Source organism: Mobula birostris, chromosome 11 (genome assembly GCF_030028105.1).
Source record: "Mobula birostris isolate sMobBir1 chromosome 11, sMobBir1.hap1, whole genome shotgun sequence".
NCBI lineage: Eukaryota > Metazoa > Chordata > Chondrichthyes > Myliobatiformes > Myliobatidae > Mobula > Mobula birostris.
In genome coordinates, this window is record NC_092380.1 from 97,872,916 (window position 1) to 97,899,988 (window position 27,073).

Here is a 27,073-nt window from a genome sequence, read left to right on the forward strand (position 1 = left end):
GATAGGACAGAACAGGAGGCCATGGAAGAAAGGGAAGGGGGAAGAGCACCAGAGGGAAGTGATGGGCAGGTAAGGAGAAAAGGAAAGAGAGGGAAATAGCAATGGGGAATGATGGAGGGGCAATTATTGGAAGTTCGAGAAATCAATGTTCATGCCATCAGATTGGAGGCTACCCAGGCTGCACTGAGTGTGGCCTCACCATGGCAGTAAAGGAAGTCATGGATGGACATGTCAAAATTGGAAGGGGAGTTAGAATTAAAATGGGTGGCCACCGGGAGATCCTGCTTATCCTGGTTGACAGAGCGTAGGTGCTCGGCAAAGCAGTCTCCCAATCTACATTATGTCTCACCAATGTACAGGAGGCCACACTGGGAGCACCAGGCACAGTAGATGGCCCCAACAGACTCACAGGTGAAGAGTCACCTCACCAAGAAGGACCGTTTGGGGCCTTGGATGGTAGTAAGGGAGGAGGTGTAGGGGCAGGTGTGGTAAGTACCAGGAGGGAGGTCGGTCAGGTTGGCTGAATGGACAAGGGAGTCACATAGGGAGCGATCCCTGCAGAAAATGGGGGGAGGGAAAGATGTGCTTGGTGGTTGGATCCCCTTGGAAATGGTGATCCATGCTGATGTGGTGTCAGATTTTCCACAGCCTCTTCATGGGTATTGAAGATATTACTTTCAAACTGAAATCTTATTGCCCAGAAACCAAAACATGTCCATTTATGTCTTGTAAGCAATCAGTTCAGAGTGATCCACAAAGTGATATGTTTACAAATTTGTTGCTGAGGAATTCTGTTATGCATGAGACACCAGCTCAAAGGCCTCACTCAACAGTATGTCTTTCTGTTGCCATTATGGGTGTTAAGGGAAGACAGAAGACAATAGCAGGGCAGAATGAGAGGAAGAAAAGCACAGAAGTCAAGGGGAAAAGAGTGTCAATTTTCAGGGGAGTGAAAACCTTAGCTGGGGATATTACAATTGTGTGATAGGACAATATTTGTGGGGGTGGGGTGATGAGAAGAGAGGTAAAGGAATTGATGTCCATTGGAAGTTAGGAATCTGGAGAGGCAGAATAGAGGCTGATGGAAGTTTGGAAGAAAAATGTCAATATTCATGGCAACTATTGTTAGTCAGCAAAAAGAGAGACAAATAGATGGAGAGGGTGAGGTGGAGCAAAGGTCAGAATTTTTGCAGAGAAAGTAATTCGAAGATAAGAACACTAGCTGGGGGGTGGGTAGTGGAGAAATTCAGAGCACTATCCATGAGACAATAGGTAGTTGAGCGAAGAGAAACATCGACTGGAGGTTTGAAGTGGGTGACAGAATTTGCAGCAGAGGGAGAATACTCACTGGATGGAGGGGAAGGGTCATGAGAATCTCTGTAGTGGGGCAGGGAAGAGAATGCATCTATAGTTAGGAGGAGGGGGGGTCAAGGTAGTTCCAGAGGATGGAGAACAGTGGTTGGGGAGAGAGGGTTGGTTTCTATTGAGACTTGGTTGGGAGAAGATAAGGGTAGATCATCACACATGAGGGTCAGGCAGATTCAGGAAAAGGAATTAGCAGGGACAGTACAGGAAGAGAACATCAGTCAATAGCTGGAGTTGGGGAAAGTTGGAGTTGGTAGACAATAAGAAAAAGAGGTCATTAGCTGGGTTTGTGGGACGGTGGTGTCAGGAGAAGGGGAAACACTAGTAGGTGGTGTGGGTGGAAGGAGAAGGTCAGGAGAGGGGAAAGCATGAGCAAAAGGAGTGGATAGGGGTTCAGAGGTTTGGTGTGCTGGAGGGCGTGTAAAATGCTGTGAAAGAGGTAACTAGCTATAGCAAGAAGGAGACACTTGGGAGTGGGAGCACCAGCAGTGGGGTTTGGGTAGGGAAGTGGGAAGGTCAGAATTCATGGGAGGTTTTGTAGTAAGAGGATGCACGATAGGTCAGCAGAGCAGAAGCCACTGAGTGCCAGTTCTGACCAGCTTGGTGGGTTGGCACTGTGGATAGAAGACAGTGGAGTTTAGGGAAGAATAAGGATTGCAACCAGATAAGAAAGCTGTGAGCACTTGATGAAAAGCTGAATGAGAACATTAAGTAATTCTTTACTAAAACTAACACAGCACAGCCACTCCATTGGCTGCATGATCCAACTTCTTGGCACCAACTTTTCCCTCTTCGTAACTCTTCAAACACCCAGAGGGCCACAGCCTATCTCATAATTATGACTTGTTCCAACTTACAAAAAACAAATACACACTGAGGAAACAAATAAAAATTCAGGAAGCAATAACCTCAACCACAGCAGTGTGAGATGAAAATACAATAAATTAATAAACATTCAGTAAGAATAAATGAGATGCAAGCTACAAAGGCAAGTGGCAGATTGCCAAATACAACTTCTTGGACAGCCGAATTGTTTGCTATTATCTTTCTGACAAACTATGAACAGAAATTTTTTAGTGTTCTTTTTAAATTTACAATTTGCATATTGCCACAATAGGTCAACAGCAGACGCAATCTCAATGGCTCTCCACACGGCTTTAGAACACCTAGACAACACAAACACCTATGTCAGGATACTGTCATCAACTATAGCTCAGCATTTAATACCATCATTCCCACAATCCTGATTGAGAGGTTGCAGAACCTGGGCCTCTGTACCTCCCTCTGCAATTGGATCCTCGACTTCCTAACCAGAAGACCACAATCTGTGTGGATTGGGGAGAACATATCCTCCTTGCTAACAATCAACACCGGTGCACCTCGGGGGTGTGTGCTTAGCCCACAGCTCTACTCTCTATATACTCATGACTGTGTGGCTAGGCATAGCTCAAATACCATCTATAAATTTGCTGACGATACAACCATTGTTGGTACAATATCAGGTGGTGACGAGAGGGTGAACAGGAGTGAGAAATGCCAACTAGTGGAATGGTGCCACAGCGACAACCTAGCACTCAACATCAGTAAGACAAAAGAGCTGATTGTGGATTTCAGGAAGGGTAAGACGAAGGAACACATACCAATCCTCAGAGAGGGATCAGAAGTGGAGAGAGTGAGCAGCTTCAAGTTCCTGGGTGTCAAGATCTCTGAGGATCTAACCTGGTCCCAACATATTGATGTAGTTATAAAGAAGGTAAGACAGCGGCTATACTTTATCAGGAGTCTGAAGAGATTTGGCATGTCAACAAATACACTCAAGAACTTTTATAGTTGTACCATGGAGAGCATTCTGATAGGCTGCATCACTGTCTGGTATGGAGAGGCTGCTGCACAGGACTGAAAGAAGCTGCAGAAGATTGTAAATCTAGTCAGCTCCATCTTGGATACTAGCCTACAAGGTACCCAGGACACCTTCAGGAAATGATGTCTCAGAAAGGCAGCGTCCATTATTAAGGACCCCCAGCACCCAGGGCCTTTTCTCTCTGTTGCCATCAGGTAGGAGGTACAGAAGCCTGAAGGCAATTCAGCGATTCAGGAACAACTTCTTCCCCTCTGCCATCTGATTCTTAAATGGACATTGAATCTTTGGACACTACCTCACTTTTTTTTTTAAGTATACAGTATTTTTGTTTTTGCACTTTTTAAAAAATCTATTCAATGTATGTAATTGATTTACTTGTTTATTTATTATTATTATTTTATTTATTATTATTTAGTTTTATTTATTTATTTATTCTCTGCTAGATTATGTGTTGCATTAAACTGCCGCTGCTAAGTTAACAAATTTCACGTCACATGCCAGTGATAATAAACCTGATTCTGATTAATCCTTTGTAGAGGAATTCTTCCTCTAAACCCAGACTTTTCAGAATACTGTATACTCCATTTTTTAAAATTATAAGACCATAAGACATAGGAGCAGAATTAGGCTGTTTCAGCCATTCAAGTCTGTTCTCTCATCCCACCATGTCTGATTTATCATCCCTCTCAACTAAGTATCCTACCTTCTCCTCGTAACCTTTGATACCCTGACTAATCAAGAACCTATTTTCCTCCACTTTAAATATACTCAATGAATTGGCCCTCACAGCCGTCTGTTGCAATGAATTTCACAGATTACCACCCTCTGACTAAAGAAATTTCTCCTCATCTCTGTTCTGAAGGGACATCTTTCGAAACTGAAGCTCTGCCCTCTAGACCTAGAGGAAATAGGATTCCCTAAAGGTTAATTTGCAGGTTGTGTCGGTGGTGAGGCATATGCAATGTTAGCATTCATTTCAAGAAGACTAGAATATAAGAGCAACAGTATTAAGCTGAGGCTTTATAAGGCACTGCTGAGGCCTCACTTAAAGTATTGTGAGCAGTTTGGGCCTCTTATTTAAGAAAGGATGTGCTGACATTGGAGAGGGTTCAGAAGAGGTTCAGGAGAATGATTCCGGGAATAAAATACTTATGGTATTAGGAGCGTTTTATAGCTTTGGACCTTTACTCACTGGAATTTAGAAGAATGAGGTCTCATCGAAACCTATTGAATGGTGAAAGGGTTAGATAAAGTGGATGTGGAGAGGATGTTTCATATGGCGAGGGAGTCCAGGACCAGAGGGCCCAGCCTCAGAATATAGGGATGACACTTTCAAATGGAGATTAGGAGGAATCTCTTTAGCCAGAAGATGGTGAGTCTGTGGAATTCGTTACCACAGGCGCCTGCTGAAGCCAGGTCATTGGGTATATTTAAGCTGGAGGTTGATAGATTCTTGATAAGCCAGGGCGTGAAAGGTTGCGAGGAGAATGCAGGAGAACTGGGTTGCGAGGGCAATTGTTCAGCCATGATGAAAAGACACAGCAGACTTGATGGGCTGAATGGTCTTATTCTACTCTTAAGTCTTACGGTCCTATGCAAACATCCTCTTCCACGTCCACTCTATCTGGGCCTTTCAATATTTGGTTTTAATGTGTACGTTTCTTTCAGAACAACCCCCCCCCCCCCCCCAACCACCACATCATTTGTTAAAGATGTTGGGTAGAGATCAAGAGTTATTCATGGTTCCAAAAGGTGAAGGGGAATAAATCTCTTTGGAAAGTCTACATACTAAACAAGCAAAGTTACTGTCAGCTCAAGAGATTTAATAATTGCTATCATAATGACTGGAGTAAGCAGGAGCAAAGACCCGGACTCAAGCTTCAATGTTCAGCATGGGGCAATAAAGAAAAATCACAATAAGCTTAATCACCTCCTTCTTAAAGTGAGATCTAAGGGATATCAAGAGTTTATTAGTGGTAACATTGAAATAAAACTAGAGAAAAAGAATTTTAACAAAGACAAAGGTCTCACTCGAAGTAAGAACTGGAATTCAATTCTAAACAAAGTGGAACAGCAGAAACCTGACTGGATGAGGACTAACCCGTGTTCTCCAGAACATAGGCAGCAATAAACTTTGAGGAGTATCCTTACTTACCAGTAACTGACTGATGCCCACAATTCCTAAAGCAAGTGCCTGAAGGTCATACTCAATAAAAGGTGAGATATGTGTGTTGGCACCAATAAGAAATAATTGGTCCGAGACTCTCTAAATCCTCTAAACGCGTCATGCAGCTTTTTCTTATTAAAACCAATTCTCCAAAAAGAAAAAAGCACTTGTCAGATCAATCAATAAAACTAATCATCTGTAAATCCTGTGGGGTTCTTTCTTTTCCTAGAAGTTGGCACCAGCAACAGTCATTAGGATCTTTCAAATTCATTATAAAAAGACAATTTGCCATCTACTTTATACAGAATTATCATTTACTCTGTAATAGAATGAAACAAAGGTTTTAGATCAGGGATTTTTGAAAGCCAATGTAAATAAAATCGTAATTAGTGGCAAAATGTTTTGTTTGCAGGCAAAAATATAATGCAATGTGGAAGCAACAATGCTAAGTATAATGCAATAAATGCTTTGCTGTGTAACATTGCAGAATTCTTCTGCCTGTTCCTCCTCCAATGATACATCTCTTCATTTAACTGATCTGTGTAAAACTCACAGATCTGAGATATATCAGCTGAATAGTCTGTGGTGGGAGCTATTATACAACTTCCATAGATGTGTAGTGGAAAGTGTATTGAGTGGCAACATTATGGACTGGTATGGAAACACTAATGCCTTTGAATGGAAAGTCTACAAATGGTGTATTCAGGTCAGTACATCAGGGGTCCCTAACCTTTTTTGCACCGCAGACTGGTTTAATATTGACAATATTCTTGCGGACCGGCCAACGGGGGGGGGGGGGGGGGCGGGGGGGGGCTGGTGTTCAAGTAGGGTTAAATTCACCTCAATATGTCTTTTACAGTTAGGGTTGCCAACTTTCTCACTCCGAAGTAAGGGGCAAAAGTAGCAGTCAAATCCTGACAAAGGGTCCCGGCCCGAAACGTCGGCTGTACCTCTTCCTATAGATGCTGCCTGGCCTGTGTGTGTTGATGGGACGCTTGTGTTTACCCCGAGAAAGACTACCATGACCATGGAGTCTTGAGCGGGCACCTGTGTGCGCATGCATGACGTGCGCATGCGCGTACATGCCAATTTTTTTCCCACATATCAGTTTTGGCTTAATCTTCCTGGCTACACTGTACATACATTATTTCTATTTTATATAGGCTGTGTATTTATCATATAATTCCTGCTTTTACTACATGTTAGAGTTATTTTAGGTGTTATGTGTTATTTGGTATGATTTGGTAGGTTATTTTTTGGGTCTGGGAACGCTCAAAAATTTTTCCCATATAAATTAATGGGGATTGCTTCTTCACTTTACACCATTTCAGCACAAAAGGTTTCATAGATACGCTCTACCTTGGCAGGGGAAATACGGGACAAGGGCGGTCCGGTATGGGACAAACCAATTTAGCCCAGTATACAGGATGTCCCGGCTAATATGGGACAGTTGGCAACCCTATGTTCAAGTTCAACAGTGCATGATAGGGAATGAGGAAAGGTGCAGCTGACTCCTATCGTTTCCTCACAGCCCGGTAGCTCATGCTTTGTGGCCCAGTGGTTGGGGACCGCTACAGTACATCACAGATAAAGACCTCCCAACCACTGAGCAACATGAAGTGCTGTCATAGGAAAGCAACATCCATCATCAAAGATCCTCACCACCCAGTCCATGCCCTTTTCTCACTGCTGCCATCAGTTAGAAGGTGTACGTACCACAGGACTCGTGCCAACAGGTTCAGGAACAGTTACTACCACTCAACCATCAGGCTCTTGAACAAAAGAGGATAACTACACTCATTTATTGAGATGTTCCCACAACAATAGATCTCACTTTAAGGACTCTTTATTTTGTTATTTTATGCTCACATTATTTATTGCTTATTAATATTTGCAGTTAAGCAGTTTGTGTTCTTTATGATCTACTTGATCTTTGATCAATCCTGTTTACAGTTACTATTCCATAGATTTGTTGAGCATCCCCACAGCCAAAAGTATCTTAGGATTCTATGTGGTGATATATATGTACCCTGATAATAAAATTTGCTTTGAACTTTTTGAACTTTGTACTAAAGTTAGTTGTTTAAAGGAAAAGAACTTTGAGTATTAATCAGAGTTAGAAATGCACCAAAACCATTTATATCAGTGAAAAGGAAACACCAAGTTTATATCTCTGTAACAAAGAAAGACAGAGGAAAAGAAGAATGTTCCTCTATTGTATTACTTTGTTATCCTGTGAATGCCTGCAAGAAAATGGATCTCAAGATAGTCTATGGTGACATACTGTATACAATGTCTCACAATGCCCTACTCATCTTTTTCAGCTTTGAGGGCTTGAGTCCATGAAGGATAATGCTACCTGCGGTACAGTACTGTGCAAAAGTCTCAGACACATATATATATATATATATAGCTAGGGTACTTCAGACTTCTGCACAGTACTGTCATAATTTTATGTATTGCACTGTCTAGCTGCCACAAAAATAACAAATTTCACAACATATGTGAGTGATGATAAAGCAGATTCTGATATGGGTCTCTATTGTGGACTGAGAGTGGGAAGGGGGCAGGGAGAGGGGGAATCATGGTTGGGAAAAAGGGAAAGGGGAGGGAGGGGAGGAAGCAGAAAGCACCGAAGAGACTTTCTGTAATGATCAATAAGCCAATTGCTTGGAATCAACTGACATTGCCTGGTGTCTCAGGGCTGTATATGTCTGCACCTGCACCACCCACCCCACTACCCCTGGCTCTCCTTCTCTGCCACCTATCCCACATTTCCCTAGTGGCATTCTACCTTCGCCATTCTCAACATTGTTTGCTCCTGCCAGATTTACAAATTTGCTCTCTGCTCCACATTGAGAAATACAGTGCTATGCACAAGCCTTAGGCACCCTAGCTGCATATTTGTGTCTAAGACATTTGCACAGTACTGTATATGGTGTGTTCTTTTGGTTTAGTCTGTAGTACCAAGGGTTATTAATATTCCTTCAATCAATCTACAATGTTAGAACTGGTTTATTGCACTATTTGACTTTCCACTGAGCTGAAAGCATTGTACAAGCAATGTCACCAGGAATACCACATGACATGGACGTTAAAGACCATAAAATATAGGAGCATAATTAAGCCAACTGGCCCATTGAGTCTGCTCCACCATTTCACCATGGTCGATCCATTTTCCCACTCAGCCTCAATCTCCTGCCTTCTCCCTGTATCCCATCATGCCTTGACTAATCAAGAATCTGTCCAATGTCCTGGTCTCCCCAGCTGCCTGTGGCAATGAATTCCACAGATTCACCACTCTCTGGCTGAAGAAATTCCTCCTCAACTCCATTCTAAAAGGACGTCCCTCTATTCTGAGGCTGTGTCCTCTGCTTTAGACTCCCCCACCATAGGAAACATTCTTTTCACATCCACTCAATCAAAGCCTTTCAACATTTAATGGGTTTCAATGAAATCACCCTCTTTCTTCTAAATTCCATTGCGTAGAGGACTGAGCCATCAAACATTCCTCATGTGATAAGCCTTTCAATCCCAGAATAATTTTCGTGAACGTCCTTTGAACTCTCTCCAACGTCAGCACATCCTTTCTTAGATGACGGGCTCAAAACTGCTCACAATACTTCAAGTGAGGCCTCACCAATGCTTTATAAAGCCTCAACATTACATTCTCGCTTTTGTAAATTTGGGGCAACATACCAGTTTTCTGTAGCAACTAAAAGACATAAAGCTCGCTACTCCAGTCACAACCCTTCCACTCACTAATTTCATGTCTCCTTTACTGAAAATCATTTTGTATGCCTGTGACCATCATAGTTTTTGTGAAGTGGTGACACCTAAAGTGAAGGCAGACAGGATTACAGTGATAGGCAATACAACCGTTAGATTAGATAGATTAGGATAGATTTAGATTTAATTATCACATACACATCGAAACATCCAGTGAAATGCATTGTTTGTATTAACAACCAACAGACCCAAGGATGTGTTGGGTGCAGCCTTCAAGTGTCCTGGTCCTAAAAATTGATTTCTTAGAGATATTTCTTATGAAAGATGAACAGAGTTCTTTTCAACAAGGTGTTTACTAACTTCCATTGCAGATAACTCAAGGGCATTTTCTGGTCAGCAATTATTACTCAACCAACACCACAAAAACAGAGATAGCTCCTTTATTTTCTCTTCCTGCTGAACCATGCCACCTATGAAATAGCTGTCTTGTTTTTTAGAGAATGCTGAGGTACTTGAAGGTTTATTTCCAAAAAGCTTTGTTCTACAGTCTATATTGTCCTAAAGCCAGAACATTTCAAACATTGTCAAGAAAGCCGAGTCTGAACAAGCACCCATGTTATAGACTGCAACAAAAAAGTGACTGGAATATTAAGTTAAGGCACTCATACTCACCATGGCATACATTACAGCATCTGTTTTCTGGCTGTATGCGTTCATTCAGTGGGCAATCCAGAGGGGGGCATGTCTCATGAACAATGACCATGGTTCGATTCTGCGGAACATTAATCAGAGATATTATTAAACCAATATTCCTTCATCTAGGTAGGAAGAATGTTATTTATTAACCTTTAATAAAGTGTTAGATAACGTAATCTCAGTAACAGTTAGAGTTCCTTTGTTGGATACTCAACAGTAATGCATCTTAAAGCCATTTTGGAACTCCTTCCATAACAATAGATTTAACCCTTACAGAACACAAATCCTTTTCAGAAAATGACATATATATGTCTCTGTGCCTTGTGAGAACACTTACTTGTTATAATACAATATTGTCCAAAGTAAAATAAAGATAAAATATAAAATGGCATACTCTAGAGGAAGAAATATTCTGATTGCTATGGCAAAGTAAACAGGATTTTTTGAAGGTATTTACTGTTTGATCTATTGCCTTCCTTGAATCAAATATTAATATTATTTCTAACATTACTGAATTCCAATAGAAGCTCCACAATCAGTCATTTGCATAATCAGTTGGAGACTTTGGAAGAAATATTGGAAAAGCATTTTCTCTGAGAACTACAAGGAAGCAATTGTAAAGTTTTCTTTTCTCAGTAGGTTCACTATTTTGCTAAGTCTAGCACAGAGAGAAGATATTAATTTTGCCTTGGCAGTCAATATACTCCATAGCAGCAGTTCTTATTCTATTCAGTTATATGGACAGACCAATTCAACACTCATCACGGCCAGTTTCTGCACGAAGTGCTGGTAAGAAAAACTTAGATTTCTATAGCACTAATGTAGAATTTCCTGAGTACTTTATTGGGACATATATCAAACAAGACAATCCACACTGAAATTTGGAAATTAGGGCAGTTGAGGTACGTTTTAAGGTATTGCTCAAAAGAATTAGAAGAGATGAAGGGATCCCAGAATGCCAACCTACAACAGTGGAAGAGTCAAAATCAGGAAAGGTCAAAAGGACTGGATTTATGATGGCAGAGTATAGTATTAATGGTAAGACTCTTGGCAGTGTGGAGGATCAGAGGGATCTTGCGGTCCAAGTCCATAGGATGCTCAAAGCAGCTGCGTAGGTTGACTCTGTGGTTAAGAAGGTGTACGGTGTATTGGCCTTCATCAATCGTGGAACTGAATTTAAGAACCGAAAGGTAAGGTTGCAGCTCTATAGGACCCTGGTCAGACCCCACTTGGAGTACTGTGATCAGTTCTGCTCGCCTCACTACAGGAAGGATGTGGAAGCTATAGAAAGGGTGCAGAGGAGATTTACAAGGATGTTGCCTGGATAGGGGAGCATGCCTTATGAGAATAGGTTGAGTGAACTCAGCCTTTTCTCCTTGGAGCGACGGAGGATGAGAGGTGACCTGATAGAGGTGTATAAGATGATGAGAGGCATTGATCGTGTGGATATTCAGAGGCTTTTACCCAGGGCTGAAATGGTTGCCACAAGAGGACACAGGTTTAAGGTGCTGGGGAGTAGGTACAGAGGAGATGTCAGGGGTAAGTTTTTTACTCAGAGAGTGGTGAATGTGTGGAATGGGCTGCCGGCAACGGTGGTGGAGGTGGATATAATATGGTCTTTTAAGAGACTTTTAGATAGGTACATGGAGCTTAGAAAAATAGAGGGCTACAGGTAAGCCTAGTAATTTCTAAGGTAGGGACATGTTCAGCACAACTTTGTGGGCCGAAGGGCCTGTATTGTGCTGTAGCTTTTCTGTTTCTATGGAACAAGGAACAGAGAATATTAATATTATTTTAATCCAGGGTGTGGCGATGGAGAGATTTGTCGACACAAAATAGAACTTTAAAAAGGAGACATTGTTTAATCTGGTATGGTGTTTATCATCCATCATATTTTGAGAGGCAAAGGGAATTTAGTGCAAGTGAGGACAGGTTTTGAAGACCAAATTGAGGCAAGTTGGCCAGTTCTACATCAGAAATGTCCAACTTGAAGATAACTGTGGCATCAGTAAGAATTTCCTCATCAGATGTGTAGGATATTCTCAGTCCCATAATAATGATGCAGGTATGAAGTTAGAAGCATACTCTGGATCAAATATCAAACCAAGGCCGCAAATAGTCTGGTTTAGCCTTGGGGAGTTACAGGAAGAGTACTGGAGTTAATGGTTAGGGGATCTAAGACAGGGACAATAGATCCTACTGTTCTCATACTAACCTGGAGAAAAGTGGATGATGGACAAGCAGACAGACAATTTTAAGACAATGGAGAGAGCCAATTGGGTAGTGTTGAGGTGGAGTTTACTTTCCTCAATAACTATGTGGAAAATCACATCTAAATGAGTAAAAAACCATTTTCCTTTGCTGAATCTCTATATACCAAAAGTACCAAAAACAGGAACTGTTTCAGAAATAGGGGCACACTCTATTCACCTGCCAGAGAAAAATTCAGACAAATAACTAATATGATCAAAGGTAAAAGTTTTTCATTACTAAATTTACAATTCAGTGCACCTTTCATTTCTCTGACCTGAACAGCATTATCAAAAATGCACAATAAATAACTGCCTGCTAGGTTTGACATATTATCCTATAAGCAATCTTTTGGTTACCATGGCAGCATAGCTGTTAGTGCAATGCTGTTATAGCTTGGGGGCGCCATCCAGAAGGAGTTTTTACGTCTTCCCCATGAGCATGCGGGTTTCCTTTGGGTGCTCCTGTTTCCTGCCACAGTCCAAACATGCACTGGTCAGTACGTTAATTGGTATTTGTAATTTATCCTGTGATTAGGCTAGGCTTATATAGGTGGGCTGCTGCGCATAGAGTCCATTCTCACATACGGATGCGAGACGTGGACACTCACCAAGACAATGCGAAAGTCTCTAGATGGTTGCTATACACGAATGCTCTGGATGGCTGTTGATGGGAGTTTGCCACAGCACGTGACAAACGTTGAGCTCTATAACAACCTACCGATGCTCTCCACTTAAATCGAGGCGAGAAGACTGCAACTAGTGGGGCACCGTCTACACCACCCCGAGCCACCTGCCAGCCTAGTCATCATATGGGAGCCCAAGCACGGGAGGATGAACCCTGGGCGCCCTCCCAAGACTACGGTCAACACGCTCTTAGAAGACAGCGGTGCGGCTAATGCAGATGAACTGAACACACTGATGAGGGAGAGGGAGAAGTGGAGAGTCCATCATCGTGCCCGACACCGGCCCCCTAGGCCTGAGTCGATGTAGTAGTACTAGTAGCTGCTGCGCAGTTTGGCTTATTGGGCCAAAAGGGTCAGTTCCATGCTGCATCTGTAAATAAATAATTCTTACAAATCTATTGGTTCCCATGAACAGATGCACACAATTGCTGTAATAAATCACAATTGCTGTAATAAATCACAGCACCAGAACTGGTAGGAGAATATGCATTCATGAGTATTTTCCACCCCATATCCCCTACAATAATAAACACTTAACATGAGCAAAATGCCATTTTATTCCTTTCAGACTTCTTGATAAAATGGCAGGAATCTTGAGCTGGTCTGTACACAATACGCTGAATCTCTTGTGGCTGTACAGAGCAGGAGGAGCCTGCCCAGGCAAATAAGAACACAAATAGCTTCTGCAATTTGTGAAGATGACATGCATCTCTCAGCCAGGAGGATCTGCAGAGGATCATCCCTTGAGCCGCTGTTCTGTCACCTACATTAATCGCCTGTAAAATTGATTGTTGCACAAATGTCACTGCCCTCACAAAGCTCTTCACATCAGCATGAGATATCCCAGAAACTTGAGGCAAACAAAACAGCAAAACTGTGTAATCAAGCAGGCTTTTTATCCACCCAAGTAAGATGCAAATTGACAGAGTTAGAAATTATAAGGTATAATGATCACTTTAGTGCACTACACAGCTGGATTTGATCAGCAAGTCCCTCACAGAAAGTAATTGGGTACTTCTAGATTTTAATTTGTGTATTCTCTGAATAATATACATGGAGACTGCCCAAATTGTCACATAGATCAGCCTTTTTAAATCATGTGCTTGTTATCTTTGCATTGGAAATTTTTACAATCTTTGCAATGTAAATCAACCATTTTACATCAGGAAGGTCAATGGAGAGTCATCAAATAACTTTTAACGACTGCTACAGAAACTTCATGTAACTGTTTACAAATTATTGCCATTGAATCCTCTTGCACCAATGTTTTGGCATTTATGCAATTAGGCTGACAAGAAGGAAAAATAGAACTCCATCAGCAGTCTAATTTTTGACTGCTCAACTAATTGATAATTGCATAATATACTTCTCAAAATTAAGAGTATTGCAAACCAAAGACTAGGTTCATTCAGGGTCTCAAAGAGCAGAACATATCCCGTGCAGATCACAATTAATAAATATTGTTCAATTTGCCCAAGGTGAAGGTGATCATAGGATCAAAACTAAGGGAGAGAGCTTCCAAACATCTCTGATCGGGCATTGATAATTGAGCAAGATATTTTTGATAAATTTCCACAAGTGAAGACTGGGGTTGAGAGAGATACAGATTAGAGGTTAGCTTTATTTGTCACAGGTACGTCGAATCATCGAAACATACAGTAAAATGTATCATTTGCATCAAATCAAATCAGCAAGTATTGTGCTGGGCAAGTGTTGCCATACTTCCAGTGCCAACACGGCATGCCCATAACTCACTAACTTGAACTGCACCTCTTTGGAATGTGGCAGGATTCTGGAGCACCTGGAGGAAACTCATGCAGTCACAGGGAGAAAGCATAAACTCTTCACAGGCAGCAGTGGGAATTGAATCCTGATTGATAATTGGTGGTGCTGAAAAGTGATGCTCTGCTACCACACTACCTAATGGTACCTATTGGTTATTATGTGAGGTATTGGCTGCTAGCAAGTCTGGTATTAAATTAAATCATGCAGCAAATCAAATAGCTTTATTAATGAAATATTTCAGGAGCAACTGTCTGGGTTTAAATTATGAATGTGCAATTTCTATTCCTTGTGTTGTTACACTAATATTATGCAACTACACAACATGATATTCTCAAGCCATGACTTGAATTGAAGAATATTGAGTTGAAATCAATGATTTGTGACATGTTAAACTAAGCTGCTGCTGTTGTAATTTAGTTCTGAAGCCCAATTATTAAGAGAAGATTCGCAAAAATTAGAATGCGTAGGAGTTGATATGAATCTATTGTAGAAGACAGGAGTTTGACAAGGTCAGAAATGGATAATAGGTCTGTAGTCAGCGTCGCATAATGCAAGCATTGGTGTCCCTTAATATCTGCAAAAAGCCTACTTTACCCTGGATTTATTAACAGCTTAGATATGAGGGAAAAGTGTTTCACAATCATATTAAAAGGTTGGTTAATAGTAATTATTGAAGCAGAAACTGAAATAGACAGAAAGACTTGGAAAATTTTAGAGAGAAAGACAGAGTTTGATGTACAAAGAGATGATATAATCTACCTCTGACTGATGAATGATGGCAAGAAGGTAGGATCTGTGTTTGGAGCAAAGATATTTTGGTAACCAAGTACAGAAATCACTGATATCCACATTGAGAGGGGCTCAAACAAAATAAAAACAAATGGGTTGATGGCTTATTGTGCCAAAGGGATGAAAACTTCAGTGCTGTTGGAGGTCCTTCTCGGGAGCTTCACATAGATTCACCTAGCCTAAAACAATTAAGTACTGAGGATGGCTTTCACAGAGCACTCCATGTGCTCTTGAGCAAAGCAAATAATGAAGATTAAGAATAAGTCTTCATATCAGAAGGGAGTAGTAGTAAATCATAAAACGTAAAGGATTATTTGAGGTGTTTACAGTGATCGAAGTATTTGATACAGCAGATTTTTGAAAAGCTCTTTTCTAAGGAGCGAAGTCCAGATGGTGGGAAGGGGTCTTTAATAATCATGTAGGGCCAGTGAAGACTGATCTTACAAAGTATAATGTTAAATAAAATTTGGAATAGTCTTCTCTAAACTCATAGAAGTGCAATTATCAGGTCTCTGTGAAACAAAGGCATTAAAAAATAAGCAAGTTAAATATGTGGGCCCGTGGTGAGAAAATTTGATCTTTGAGGGGAGATTATCTTAATCTTATTCCTTCTTGTAATAACAGTACAATAACAAAGGTAAATTGCTCACTCAACAAGAAAATAATGCATTACAAATGATGCGATGTTTTTGCCATCTGTTTACTGATATCAGTGACCCAAGAATGAAATGGTTTCCAACTACTGCCATTATTTATTCAGGTCATTGCAAGAATATAGTCTTAATTAGTACTCTGTGCGTTAGCTAATATAGGTCAACTCAAATGATCCAATATAAAATGCTAAACACTATTGTAAGACCTGTAGAATGAATAATTTACTGTACCTACATTAGGAGGGCAAAGGAGCTTCGTGGAAAGGAGTTTACAGCCCACATATTCAGAAACTGATCATGTTTAATAACCCACTGAATCATGGGAGAACCAAAACTCTGAATGTACAAGCTGTGACAAGAGACAAATGAGCATGATTTGCTATTTTAACCATGTTCTGCCTTCTCCAAACCACTTGGTTTATGACTTCCATTGAGTTATCACATTCATAATACTGTCATAAGAGAAAGGCTCTGTCTAGAGATCTCTCCCATACCTTTGGAAATGGAGTTAATCAACAACTTTTGGATCAGTTAACTTTCCTTAGAAAGAATAATTCAGTAAAACATATGTAACCTTCAGACTTGACCAGCCCTCGTTCGTCTAGGGGAATCAGTCTTCAGCCCCGCCAAACTGGGTAATCACGTTTGTGTGGATGCTGTGTAGTGTACCCCCAGTAACAAACCCACAACGCAAAATATCAGACAGTACACCATATGCAGTTAAATGACAGACTTTATGAATCTTAATCTGAATATAGGGTTAGTAATGAAAATAAACAAAACACAAAAAGGTCCAAGTCAAAGTCAAAGTTCCAGTTCGAAATCACTCAGTAGTCATCCTTTCACCATCAATCTCCTCCAAATATTACCAACCTTCGGACCCTCAGATCCCAGTCCATTCAATCCAGTGTTCTACCAGCTTTCTGTACTTGCATCTTCCCTCTTCATTTCTCCTCGACAAAAGACTGTGAAAACCCGGCTCCCAGACACACAAGAAAGAACAACATGTCCTCATTGGCTAACCCTTGCATACCAAACCCTGTTATCTCCTAGCCATAACCCAAACATTGCTGCTACAGAGAAACCGTTACATCAGCAGTGAACATTACAGAGAAGCCATTACATTAGCATTAGCAGCGAAATATTACAAAGAAGCCATTACACATACAAACAGGACTCCTGGATGAATAAAGGACTTGTTTGCTGACAGATGGCATTTGACATCAATATGTGGTTGGAGACCTTCAATGGAGGGTCCCAGATGCAGTTAGCTCATTTCATTGAATACACAGCTCAAACTGAGAAGTTGAAAAGTTTGTATTCAAACCTACAATGGAACCCTATTTCATTAGCCTGGTTGGTCACAAATTCTGCCTCATGGGATCCTCATTTGATTAATCCCCACATCCTCTTTTGCCATTTACTAGCTACCAAAGTCAGTAATTCTGCACAGCCATAAGTAATTCAGCAAGACATCATTCCTAAACATGCAATGGTAAATTCTAAAATGAACAGAAGAAAGGAAGGAGGGGGCAATATTATCATAGAACATAGAAAAGTACAGCACAGTCCTTTCTCCATAATGTTCTGCCAGTCTTCTCCAAGATCAATCTAACCCTTCCCTTCCATATAGCTCTCTATTTTTCTATCATCCATGTGTTTATCTGAGTCTCTTAAATGCCCCTAATATTATGCTTTTACCACTATCCTTGGCAGTGGGTTCCATGCACCCACCACCCTTTGTGTTAAAAACCTACCTCTGACATCCCCCTGTACTTTCCTCCGATCACCTAAAAATGTTCCCCTTTCATATTTGTCATAAAGAAGGGACAGGTACGTATTTAATGGCATCTTGGAATCTGAGCTCATGCCTCTGTGGAGATTAAAATCTTAATCCAGCACCTTAGACCACTCAGTTATGCTACATGTCCTTTGAGTCTGCTTAACCATTCACTAAATTCTCAGTCGCCTTCAACTCCCACATGCAGTATATCAAAAGTCTGCCTATTTTAATCCTTAATATATTCAATGATTCAGCCTCCACAACCTCCGAGGGAGCAAATTCCAAACATTTACTGTATATTGCACCTGAAGAAGAAATTCCTCTTCCTAATCCTAAATGACAATTGTTCTGAAACTATCTCCTCACCAGATTCCCCCACAATGGAAACAGCCTCTCAGTTGTCATCTTGTCCAGACTCCTCTGCATTTTATGTTTATATAACAATACCTTTTATGTTCCCGATATCCAAGGAGTATCAGTTTAATATGTCCCACTCTTCTTCACGTCAACCCCTTCAGACAACATATTAACCTGGTGAACCTTTTCTGTATTACCTCTAAAGCAAGAAAACTCCTACTTAAATGTAATAAACAAGGATGTAATGCCCACAAAATGCTGCCTGGCCTGCTGAGTTCTTCCAGTATTTTGTGTGTGTTCAGATTTCCAGCATCTGCAGATTTTCTTTTGTTGGGGATGTAATGCTGTTGTTTTATGAGGCATTTTTCAGATCAACTTGGAGTATTGTGAGCAATTTTGGGCCTCTTATCTAAGAAAAGATGTGATGGTATTGGAGATGGTCCAGAGGAGGTTCACAACAATTATCCTGGAAATGAAAGGGTTAAATGTACAGAGCGTTTGATGGCTCTAGGCCTGTACTCATGGGAGTTTAGAAGTGTGAGAGGATCTCACTGAATTTCATTTAATATTAAAAGGCCTAAATACAGTGGATGTAGAGAAGTTGTTTTCTATAGTGAGGGAGTCTAGGAACCAAGGGTTTAACTGCAGAATAGAAGGATTCCCATTTAGGATAGAGGTGAGGAGGGATTTCTTTAGCCAGAGGGTGGTGAATCTGTGAAATTCATTGCCTCAGACAGTTGTAGATGCCAAGTAATTGAGTATACTTAAAGCGGAGGTTGAAAGGTTCTTGATTAGTAAAGGTGTCAAAAATCATGGAGAGAAGTCAGTAGAATGGGGTTGAGAGGGATAATCAATCAGCCATGATGAAATGGCAGAGCAGACCCAATGACTTAATGGCCTAGCATTTGAACTGGTGAGAATTTAAGCTATTGACTCCTGCTGCTGTAAAACAGAATAACGACCTTGTATTTTACTATGCAAGCTCTGAGCCATTTGCAAAGCTAAACTTTCTGGCTATTGACTCAACTTTTCTTATTTGTTTTCTGCAATTTCCCCTCCCCTCTCCTCTTGGACAGGATACAAAAGCTTGTAAAAGAGTAACCCCAGATTTGAGGATATCCTGTATCCCACTGTTAACAGATTCTTTAATGGACTTCTCATATTCTAAAAACGAATTCCCATTCTCCCAATCTACCTTGTAGCAGCCTTTGTATTTTATTTGGTTACTGACTCCTTTCTTTCTCTGTAGCTACAATACTGTATTTTGCATTCTGTTTTCTTTTCTCAATGCTGATGTACATGTCAATGTCAATATGATCTGCTTGGATGGCAAATAAAAGTTTTATCACTGTATCTCAGAGTACAGTAGGTAACAATAATAAATTATTGTAACATTTCAAATTATTTCAAATTTGGGGTAGCACAGTAGCATAGTGGTTACTGTAACACTATTACAGCACAAAGGAGCCAGGTTCAATTTCTACCGCTGTATGTATGGAGTTTGTACATTCTCCATATGACCATGTGGTTGTTCTGGTTTCCTCTCACATTCGAACTCTAACCTATCAAATGGTGAAATGGAGTGGATGTGGAGAGGATGTGGAGTACCTGGAGGCATATGACTAGATAGGCAGGACTCAGCATGGTTTCCTTAAAGGAAAATCATGCCTGACAAACCTATTGCAATTTTTTGAGGAAATTACAAGTAGGCTAGACTAGGGAGATGCAGTGGATATTGTATATTTGGATTTTCAGAAGGCCTTTGACAAGGTGCCACACATGAAGCTGCTTAACAAGATAAGAGCCCATGGAATTATGGGAAAGTTACATACGTGGATACAGTGTTGGCTGATTGGCAGGAAACAGAGAGTGGGAATAAAGGGGTCCTATTCTGGTTGGCTGCCGGTTACCAGTGGTGTTCCACAGGGGTCCATGTTGGGGCCGCTTCTTTTTATGTTGTACATCAACGATTTGGATTATGGAATAGATGGCTTTGTGGCTAAGTTTGCTCTTGATACAAAGATAGGTGGAGGGGCCAGTAGTGCTGAGGAAACAGAGAGTCTGCAGAGAGTCTTGGATAGTTTGGGAGAATGGGCAAAAAAGTGGCAAATGAAATACAATGTTGGAAAGTGTATGGTTATGCACTTTGGCAGAAGAAAAAAACGGGCAGACTATTATTTGAATGGGGAGAGAATTCAAAGTTCTGAGATGCAACGGGACTTGGGAGTCCTCGTACAGGATACTCTTAAGATTAACCTCCAGGTTGTGTCAGTGGTGAAGAAGGCGAATGCAATGTTGGCATTCATTTCTAGAGGAATAGAGTAGGGAGCAGGGATGTGATGTTGAGGCTCTATAAGGCACTGGTAAGACCTCACTTGGAGTACTGTGGGCAGTTTTGGGCTCCATATTTAAGAAAGGATGTGCTGACTTTGGAGAGGGTTCAGAGAAGATTCACTAGAATGATTCCGGGAACGAGAGGGTTAACATGAGGAACGTTTGTCCGCTCTTGGACTGTTTTCCTTGGAGTTTAGAAGAATGAGGGGGGACCTCATAGAAACATTTCAAATATTGAAAGGCATGGACAGAGTGGATGTGGCAAAATTGTTTCCCATGGTGGGGGAGTCTAGTACGAGAGGGCATGACTTAAGGATTGAAGGGTGCCCATTCAGAACAGAAATGCGAAGAAATTTTTTTAGCCAGAGGGTGTTGAATCTATGGAATTTGTTGCCACGGGCAGCAGTGGAGGCCAAGTCATTTATTGAAGGCAGAGATTGATAAGTATCTGAGTAGCCAGGGCATCAAAGGTTATGGTGAGAAGACGGGGGAGTGGGACTAAATGGGAGAATGGATCAGCTCATGATAAAAATGGCGGAGCAGACTCGATGGGCTAAATGGCCGACTTCCACTCCTTTGTCTTATGGTCTTTATGTTGTAGTAATACATTGTATTGAGCATGCACTATTAGGCGCGAATTGATCTGTACGTGTGTGTTCAGTTCGGTTTCTGTTAGTAAAGAACCCTGTTAACGTAACGCCAGTCTCCAGAGTTCTTACTAATGATATTGTTGTGTAAACGGCCGCATACACAACAAATTGGTGACAAGGTTAATGAACCTACATCGTATCGGAACGCCGTGTTTATTTGATAACAGCACTCAGAAGAAGAGCGCAAAGTACAGGCCAAGAAGTGGGAGAGGCCGCAAGTCCAAAAGGAATCGGAGACACAGTCGGAGCGGCAGCACGTCGGGAGACCAAGAGACCACAGCCAGCGCTGACCCCAGGGGCTGAGGGTCTGCCTAGCCAGAAGGGAGGTGATAAAAAGGAGCAACACAGGCATCTAGCAGGCGTACGCTAGCAACGCTAGCCAAAAAAAGGATATGTGAGTCAAAAAGAAAACAAGGGACTGGGGCTAAATTAACATAACAATGATGGCGTTAATTGGAACCATTACAGCATTTGATAGTGGCATTGAAGACTGGGCAATTCATATTGAAAGAATGGGGTTATACTGTGATGCTAACAATGTTAATGAAGAAAAGAGAGCCAGCGTCTTACTTAGTGTAATGGGCGCGAAAACATATGGCCTGCTATGGAGCTTGTTAGCCCTTGAAAAGCCAGCTGTCAAAACGTTCAAGCGAATAGCAGACACTGTCCAACAGCATTTAAACCCCAAACCGCTGGTCATTGCTGAAAGATTTAAATTCCATAAACGGAATCAGAGCAAAAATTAAAGCATTTCTGAATATTGTGCTGAATTGTGCAAATTATCAGAACATTATCAATTTGGAGCTGGTCTATCAGACGCATTAAGGGATAGCAACACACATCAAAGTTGCTGGTGAATGCAGCAGGCCAGGCAGCATCTCTAGGAAGAGGTACAGTCGACATTTCGGGCCGAGACCCTTCGTCAGGTCTAACTGAAGGAAGAGCTAGTAAGAGATTTGAAAGTGGGAGGGGGAAGGGGGAGATCCAAAATGATAGGAGAAGACAGGATGGGGAGGGATGGAGCCAAGAGCTGGACAGGTGATTGGCAAAAGGGATATGAGAGGATCATGGGACAGGAGGCCCAGGAAGAAGGAAAACGGGGGGGGGGAGAAAACCCAGAGGATGGGCAGCGGGTATAGTTAGAGGGACAGAGAAGAAAAAGCAGAGAGAGAGAAAGAATGTGTGTATATAAATAAATAACGGATGGGGTATGAGGGGGAGATGGGGCATTAGCGGAAGTTAGAGAAGTCAATGTTCATGCCATCAGGTTGGAGGCTACCCAGAAGGAATATAAAGTGTCGTTCCTCCAACCTGAGTGTGGCTTCATCTTTACAGTAGAGGCGGCTGCGGATAGATATATCAGAATGGGAATAGGATGTGGAATTGAAATGTGTGGCCATTGGGAGATCCTGCTTTCTCTGGCGGACAGAGCGTAGGTGTTCAGCAAAACAATCTCCCAGTCTGCGTCGGGTCTCGCCAATATATAGAAGGCCACATCGGGAGCACCGGACCAATATATAGAAGGCCACATCGGGAGCACCGGATCAATATATAGAAGGCATAGGTTAGTGTGTGGCATGCACTGTGAAACCATACAGAAGAAGCTCCTGTGTGAAAAAGACCTTACATTCGAGAAAGCGCTAAACATCTCAATATCATTAGGAAGAGCCACACGAGGTGCTCCGAGATACAACGAAAATCTCTGGAATATGCCACAAATAAAATGTCACTGAACAGAAATGAAGGAAAGAAATGTTACCATTGTGGGAAAAGGTCACATGACCCTGATGATTGCTGGTTTAAAGATAAAGAATGCAGATACTGTAGCAAAGTATGCAAAGCTAGTAAACAGCAGAAAAAGGACAAAATACAGAGAAACAAGAAACTCCAGAAAGGAAAATACAACAATATGCACAAAATGAAAGAAAACAATGCTGATGAAAACGACTCAGACAAAAGTGAATTGTCTTGTCTGCAACTTCACAGCGTGAAAGACATAGATGATCGAAGAGTAATATGGATCACTCCACAACTGGCAGGCATGAGACTGAAAATGGAGTTGGACACAGGCTCAGCTTTAACAGTAGTCTCGGTACACGACTACAGTTGACTGTTTTCTCACATACCTCTGAAACGAACCAAACTACTGCTAACGACTTACACAGGACAGAAAGTGTGTCCCAAAGGTAAAATTAATGTGACAGTGGCCTACAGAGACAAAACACAGCAGGTGAACCTCTATGTACTGAAAAATGGAGGACCACCATTGCTGGGACATGAATGGCTCAGGAAAATGCAGTTGGATTGGCACACCATCAAGGCACTAGATGTGTCAGAAAAGGCAGGCAGCAAGGCTACATCTGAGAGACTGTCACAAATACTTACTGACTCTGAAGAAGTGTTCATAAATAAAGGTATTAATTCTTTTTTGGATTTATTTAAAGAAGGTAGACTGATGTCCTTTGAACAATTAGTTGATAAATATTCTCTTTCATACTCACACTTTTTAACAGTATCTCCAACTTAGACATTTCTTACAAAAATATTTAAGTAATTTTCCTTACATATTGGATGCTGACCTGTTAGATACTATTATGAGTATGAACCATTCGATGAAAGGATCCATTAGAAGAATTTATAATTTACTATTACAATGGGATAAACGTCCTTTATTTAAGATTAAACAATATTGGGAAAAGGAACTCAATTTGACTTTTACGACGGAAGATTGGATGTGGATTCTGAAGCTGGTTAACTCTTCTTCGATCTGTGCTAGTCATTCACTGATCCAATTTAAAATTGTACGTCGTTACCACTTGACGAAGGAGAGACTGTCTAAAATATTCCCTAATGTTGCTAGTTATTATGATAAATGTTAAACTGAGACAGCTACACTGACACACATGTTTTGGTCTTGCTCTATACTGGAACAGTTCTGGAAGTCAGTTTTTTCGACAATTTCTAAAGCACTTAAAATTAATTTACAACCTAACAAATTAACAGTGCTTTTTGGAATAATTCCTCAAAATACCCATGGTATCTCTGTGTCTGACCAACATGGTATTGCACTTGTTGCATTGATAGCTAGGAGGGCCATTTTGTTGAAGTGGAAGGATACAACGGTCCCACTTTGACGCAATAGTTCTCTCAAGTGATGCTATGTCTTAAGTTTGGAGAAAATTAGAAGTCGAACCCCTGAACCTATGTTTGATTTTGAGAAAGGATGGGGTTCATTTGCTCGTTATTATCATTTGAGTTAATTGATAAATTCTCCACGATCTAATTGTAAATTTTTTTGGTTTTTTTTTTGCTGGCAGTTTGATGTTTATCTTGAGGTTTTATGTATGACACATGGCTCTGGGGTTGAACACCTAATGGGATTTTTCTTTCTTCCCACTCTTCTTGCCTAGTAGGAGATTTTTTTCATCACAAAAATTTTTCAATCTTTATATAATGTTTTTTTTCTTGAGACATTGTAAGTGTTATTTATTCGATGTACTCATGTTTATTTTGGGAAAAAAATAATAAAAAGATTTGATAAAAAAGAAAGAAAGAAGTGTTCATGAAAGGAATAGGAACACTTCGGGGCATGAAAGCAGAGATTGAGATTGAGGAAAATGCATGTCCAAAATTTCACAAAGCCAGACCAGTGCCATATGCAATTCGCCCAACAGCAGAGGCAGAGGTGAAAAATTTGGAGCAGACTGAGGTCCTATCAAAGGTGGATTGGAGTGAATGGGCCACGTCTATTGTTCCAGTGATGAAGAAAACCTCCAGCACAAAACCAGGAAAACCAAGCAAGTTGCGTATATGTGGTGACTTTAAAGTGACCTGCCAACCCAGTTCTCTGCACTGTACAGTAACCCCTACCCCGTATTGAGGACATTTTTGCTTCCCTGTCAGGAGGGGAACATTTCACAAAAATTGATTTGACCCAGGCTTACCTCCAAATGGAAATTGAGGAAGCATCCAAGAAATACCTGACAATAAATGCACACAAAGGAGTTTAGCAGTACAACAGGTTGGTGTTTGGGATAGCATCAGCGCCTGCAATCTGGCAAAGGGCAATGGACCAGCTTCTGCAAGAAATTCCGGGGACTCAGTGTTACCTGCATGATATCATTGTCACTGGCAAGGATGACGACAACCATCTTTCTAACCCAAAACAAGTGCTCACCAGGTTATGAGAATATGGGTTCAGAGCTAATCGACAGAAATGTGAGTTTTTCAAAAAGGAAATTTCATACTGTGGGCATGTGATCAACAAGGACGGCTTACACGCGTCTCAAAACAAGATAGAAGCAGTGCTTAAAGCACCACAACCTGAAAATGTGCCTCAGCTGAGAGCACATTTTGGTCTAGTGAACTACTACCACAAGTTCTTGCACAGTCTACACCCACTAAATGCATTATTACAGACAAGGACACAATGGAAGTGGACTGAGAGCTGCGAGAAAGCGTTTCAAGAAACTAAAAGACTCATAACTTCAGAAAGGGTGCTCGCGCTCTTTGACCCCTCCTTCCCTATCCGACTAGCTTGTGATGCCTCGCCCATGGGATAGGAGCTGTGTTATCACACAAGTTTCCAAATGGCCCCAAAAGACCAATAGCCTTTGCCTCAAGAATGTTAACTTCAGCTGAACGCAACTATGCACAGATTGACAGAGAGGCCCTAGCCCTCATGTGGGGAGTCAAGAAATTCTACCTGTCAAGAAAAACTACCTGTATGGCCAAAAGTTTACTCTGTTGACTGACCATCAGCCTCTCGTGTCAATCTTCAACCCAAGGAAAGGCGTTCCAGTGATGACGGCACAAAGGCTACAGCGATAGTCTCTTTTCTTAGGAGGTCACAGGTATGACATTGAACACAAGGACCAAGCAACACGGCAATACAGATGGTTTGTCACGTTTACCACTGCCCACTTCAAAGGTAACTACGCAAATGGATTCAGCAGAGGTCTTTCACACAACAATAGCTGAACAATTACCAGTAACAAACAGCCTTATTGAAAGGGAAACACACAATGATCCTATGTTGTCAAAAGTGTATGACATCACGGTAAAGGGATGGCCAGCACAGGGTAACACACTGTTTCCAGCCTTCTCAGTGAGGAAGGAGCAGTTGTCAGTGTGTCGAGGAACTCTAAAGTGTGGCTCACGAGTTGTGATTCCTCCCAAGCTATGCACCAGAGTGCTGGAGGACCTGCACAAGGGGCACCTGGGTACTGTGAAGAGGAAAAGTCTTGCCTGTGCCTATGTGTGGTGGCCAGGAATCGATAAACAGATTGAAGACTTGACCAAGAACTGCTCTGGATGTCAAAAGATCCAGAGCACACCACCACAAGCCCCTCTCCATCCATGGGAGTGGCCCTCATCACCATGGCAACGAGTGCACATCAACTTTGCTGGACTATTCATGGACTCTTTTTTTTTAAATCGCTGTCGATGCACATTCCGTGGCCAGAGGTCATCAAAATGAAGTCAACCACATCAGAAAAGACCATTACAGTTCTGAGGACCATGTCCACCAGGAATAGCATACCAGAACAAATCTGCACAGACAATGGACAACCATTTGTCTCTGAAGAATTCCAAAATTTTATGAAGAGCAATGGAATCAAGCACTTTACATCTGCCCCTTATCATCCATCCACAAATGGCATGGCAGAATGACTTGTACAGACATTCAAGAAAGCCATCAAGGCAATGAACAGCGAGAATCGACCACTGCAACATAAGAAAGACAACTTCCTCCTTGTCTATCGTAATGCAGTACATGCAACCACTAATCAGACTCCAGCAATGAAGTGTCTGAACATGGACCTGAGGTCCTGCATGGATCATCTCAAACCAGATGTACGGCGTGATGTGGAGAACAGACAGTTCAAACACTTGAATGCTAAGTCAACACGGAGCTTCAGTGTGGGACAGTCAGTTCTTGCACATGATTACTGGACTGAAAAGTGGCT

The 27,073-nt window shown here is 41.4% G+C and overlaps 1 protein-coding gene across 5 annotated transcripts in view; it reads right to left on the reverse strand.

The window, feature by feature from the left end:
- Nucleotides 1-27,073, reverse strand: part of LOC140205268 (protein kinase C-binding protein NELL1-like) — a 1,028,119-nt gene that overhangs the window by 732,350 nt on the left and 268,696 nt on the right. For all 5 annotated transcript variants that reach the window (XM_072272741.1, XM_072272739.1, XM_072272737.1 and 2 more), the window contains one exon: nt 9,795-9,894. In XM_072272741.1, coding sequence (XP_072128842.1) covers nt 9,795-9,894 — 100 coding nt within the window. The remainder of the gene's footprint in view (nt 1-9,794; nt 9,895-27,073) is intronic.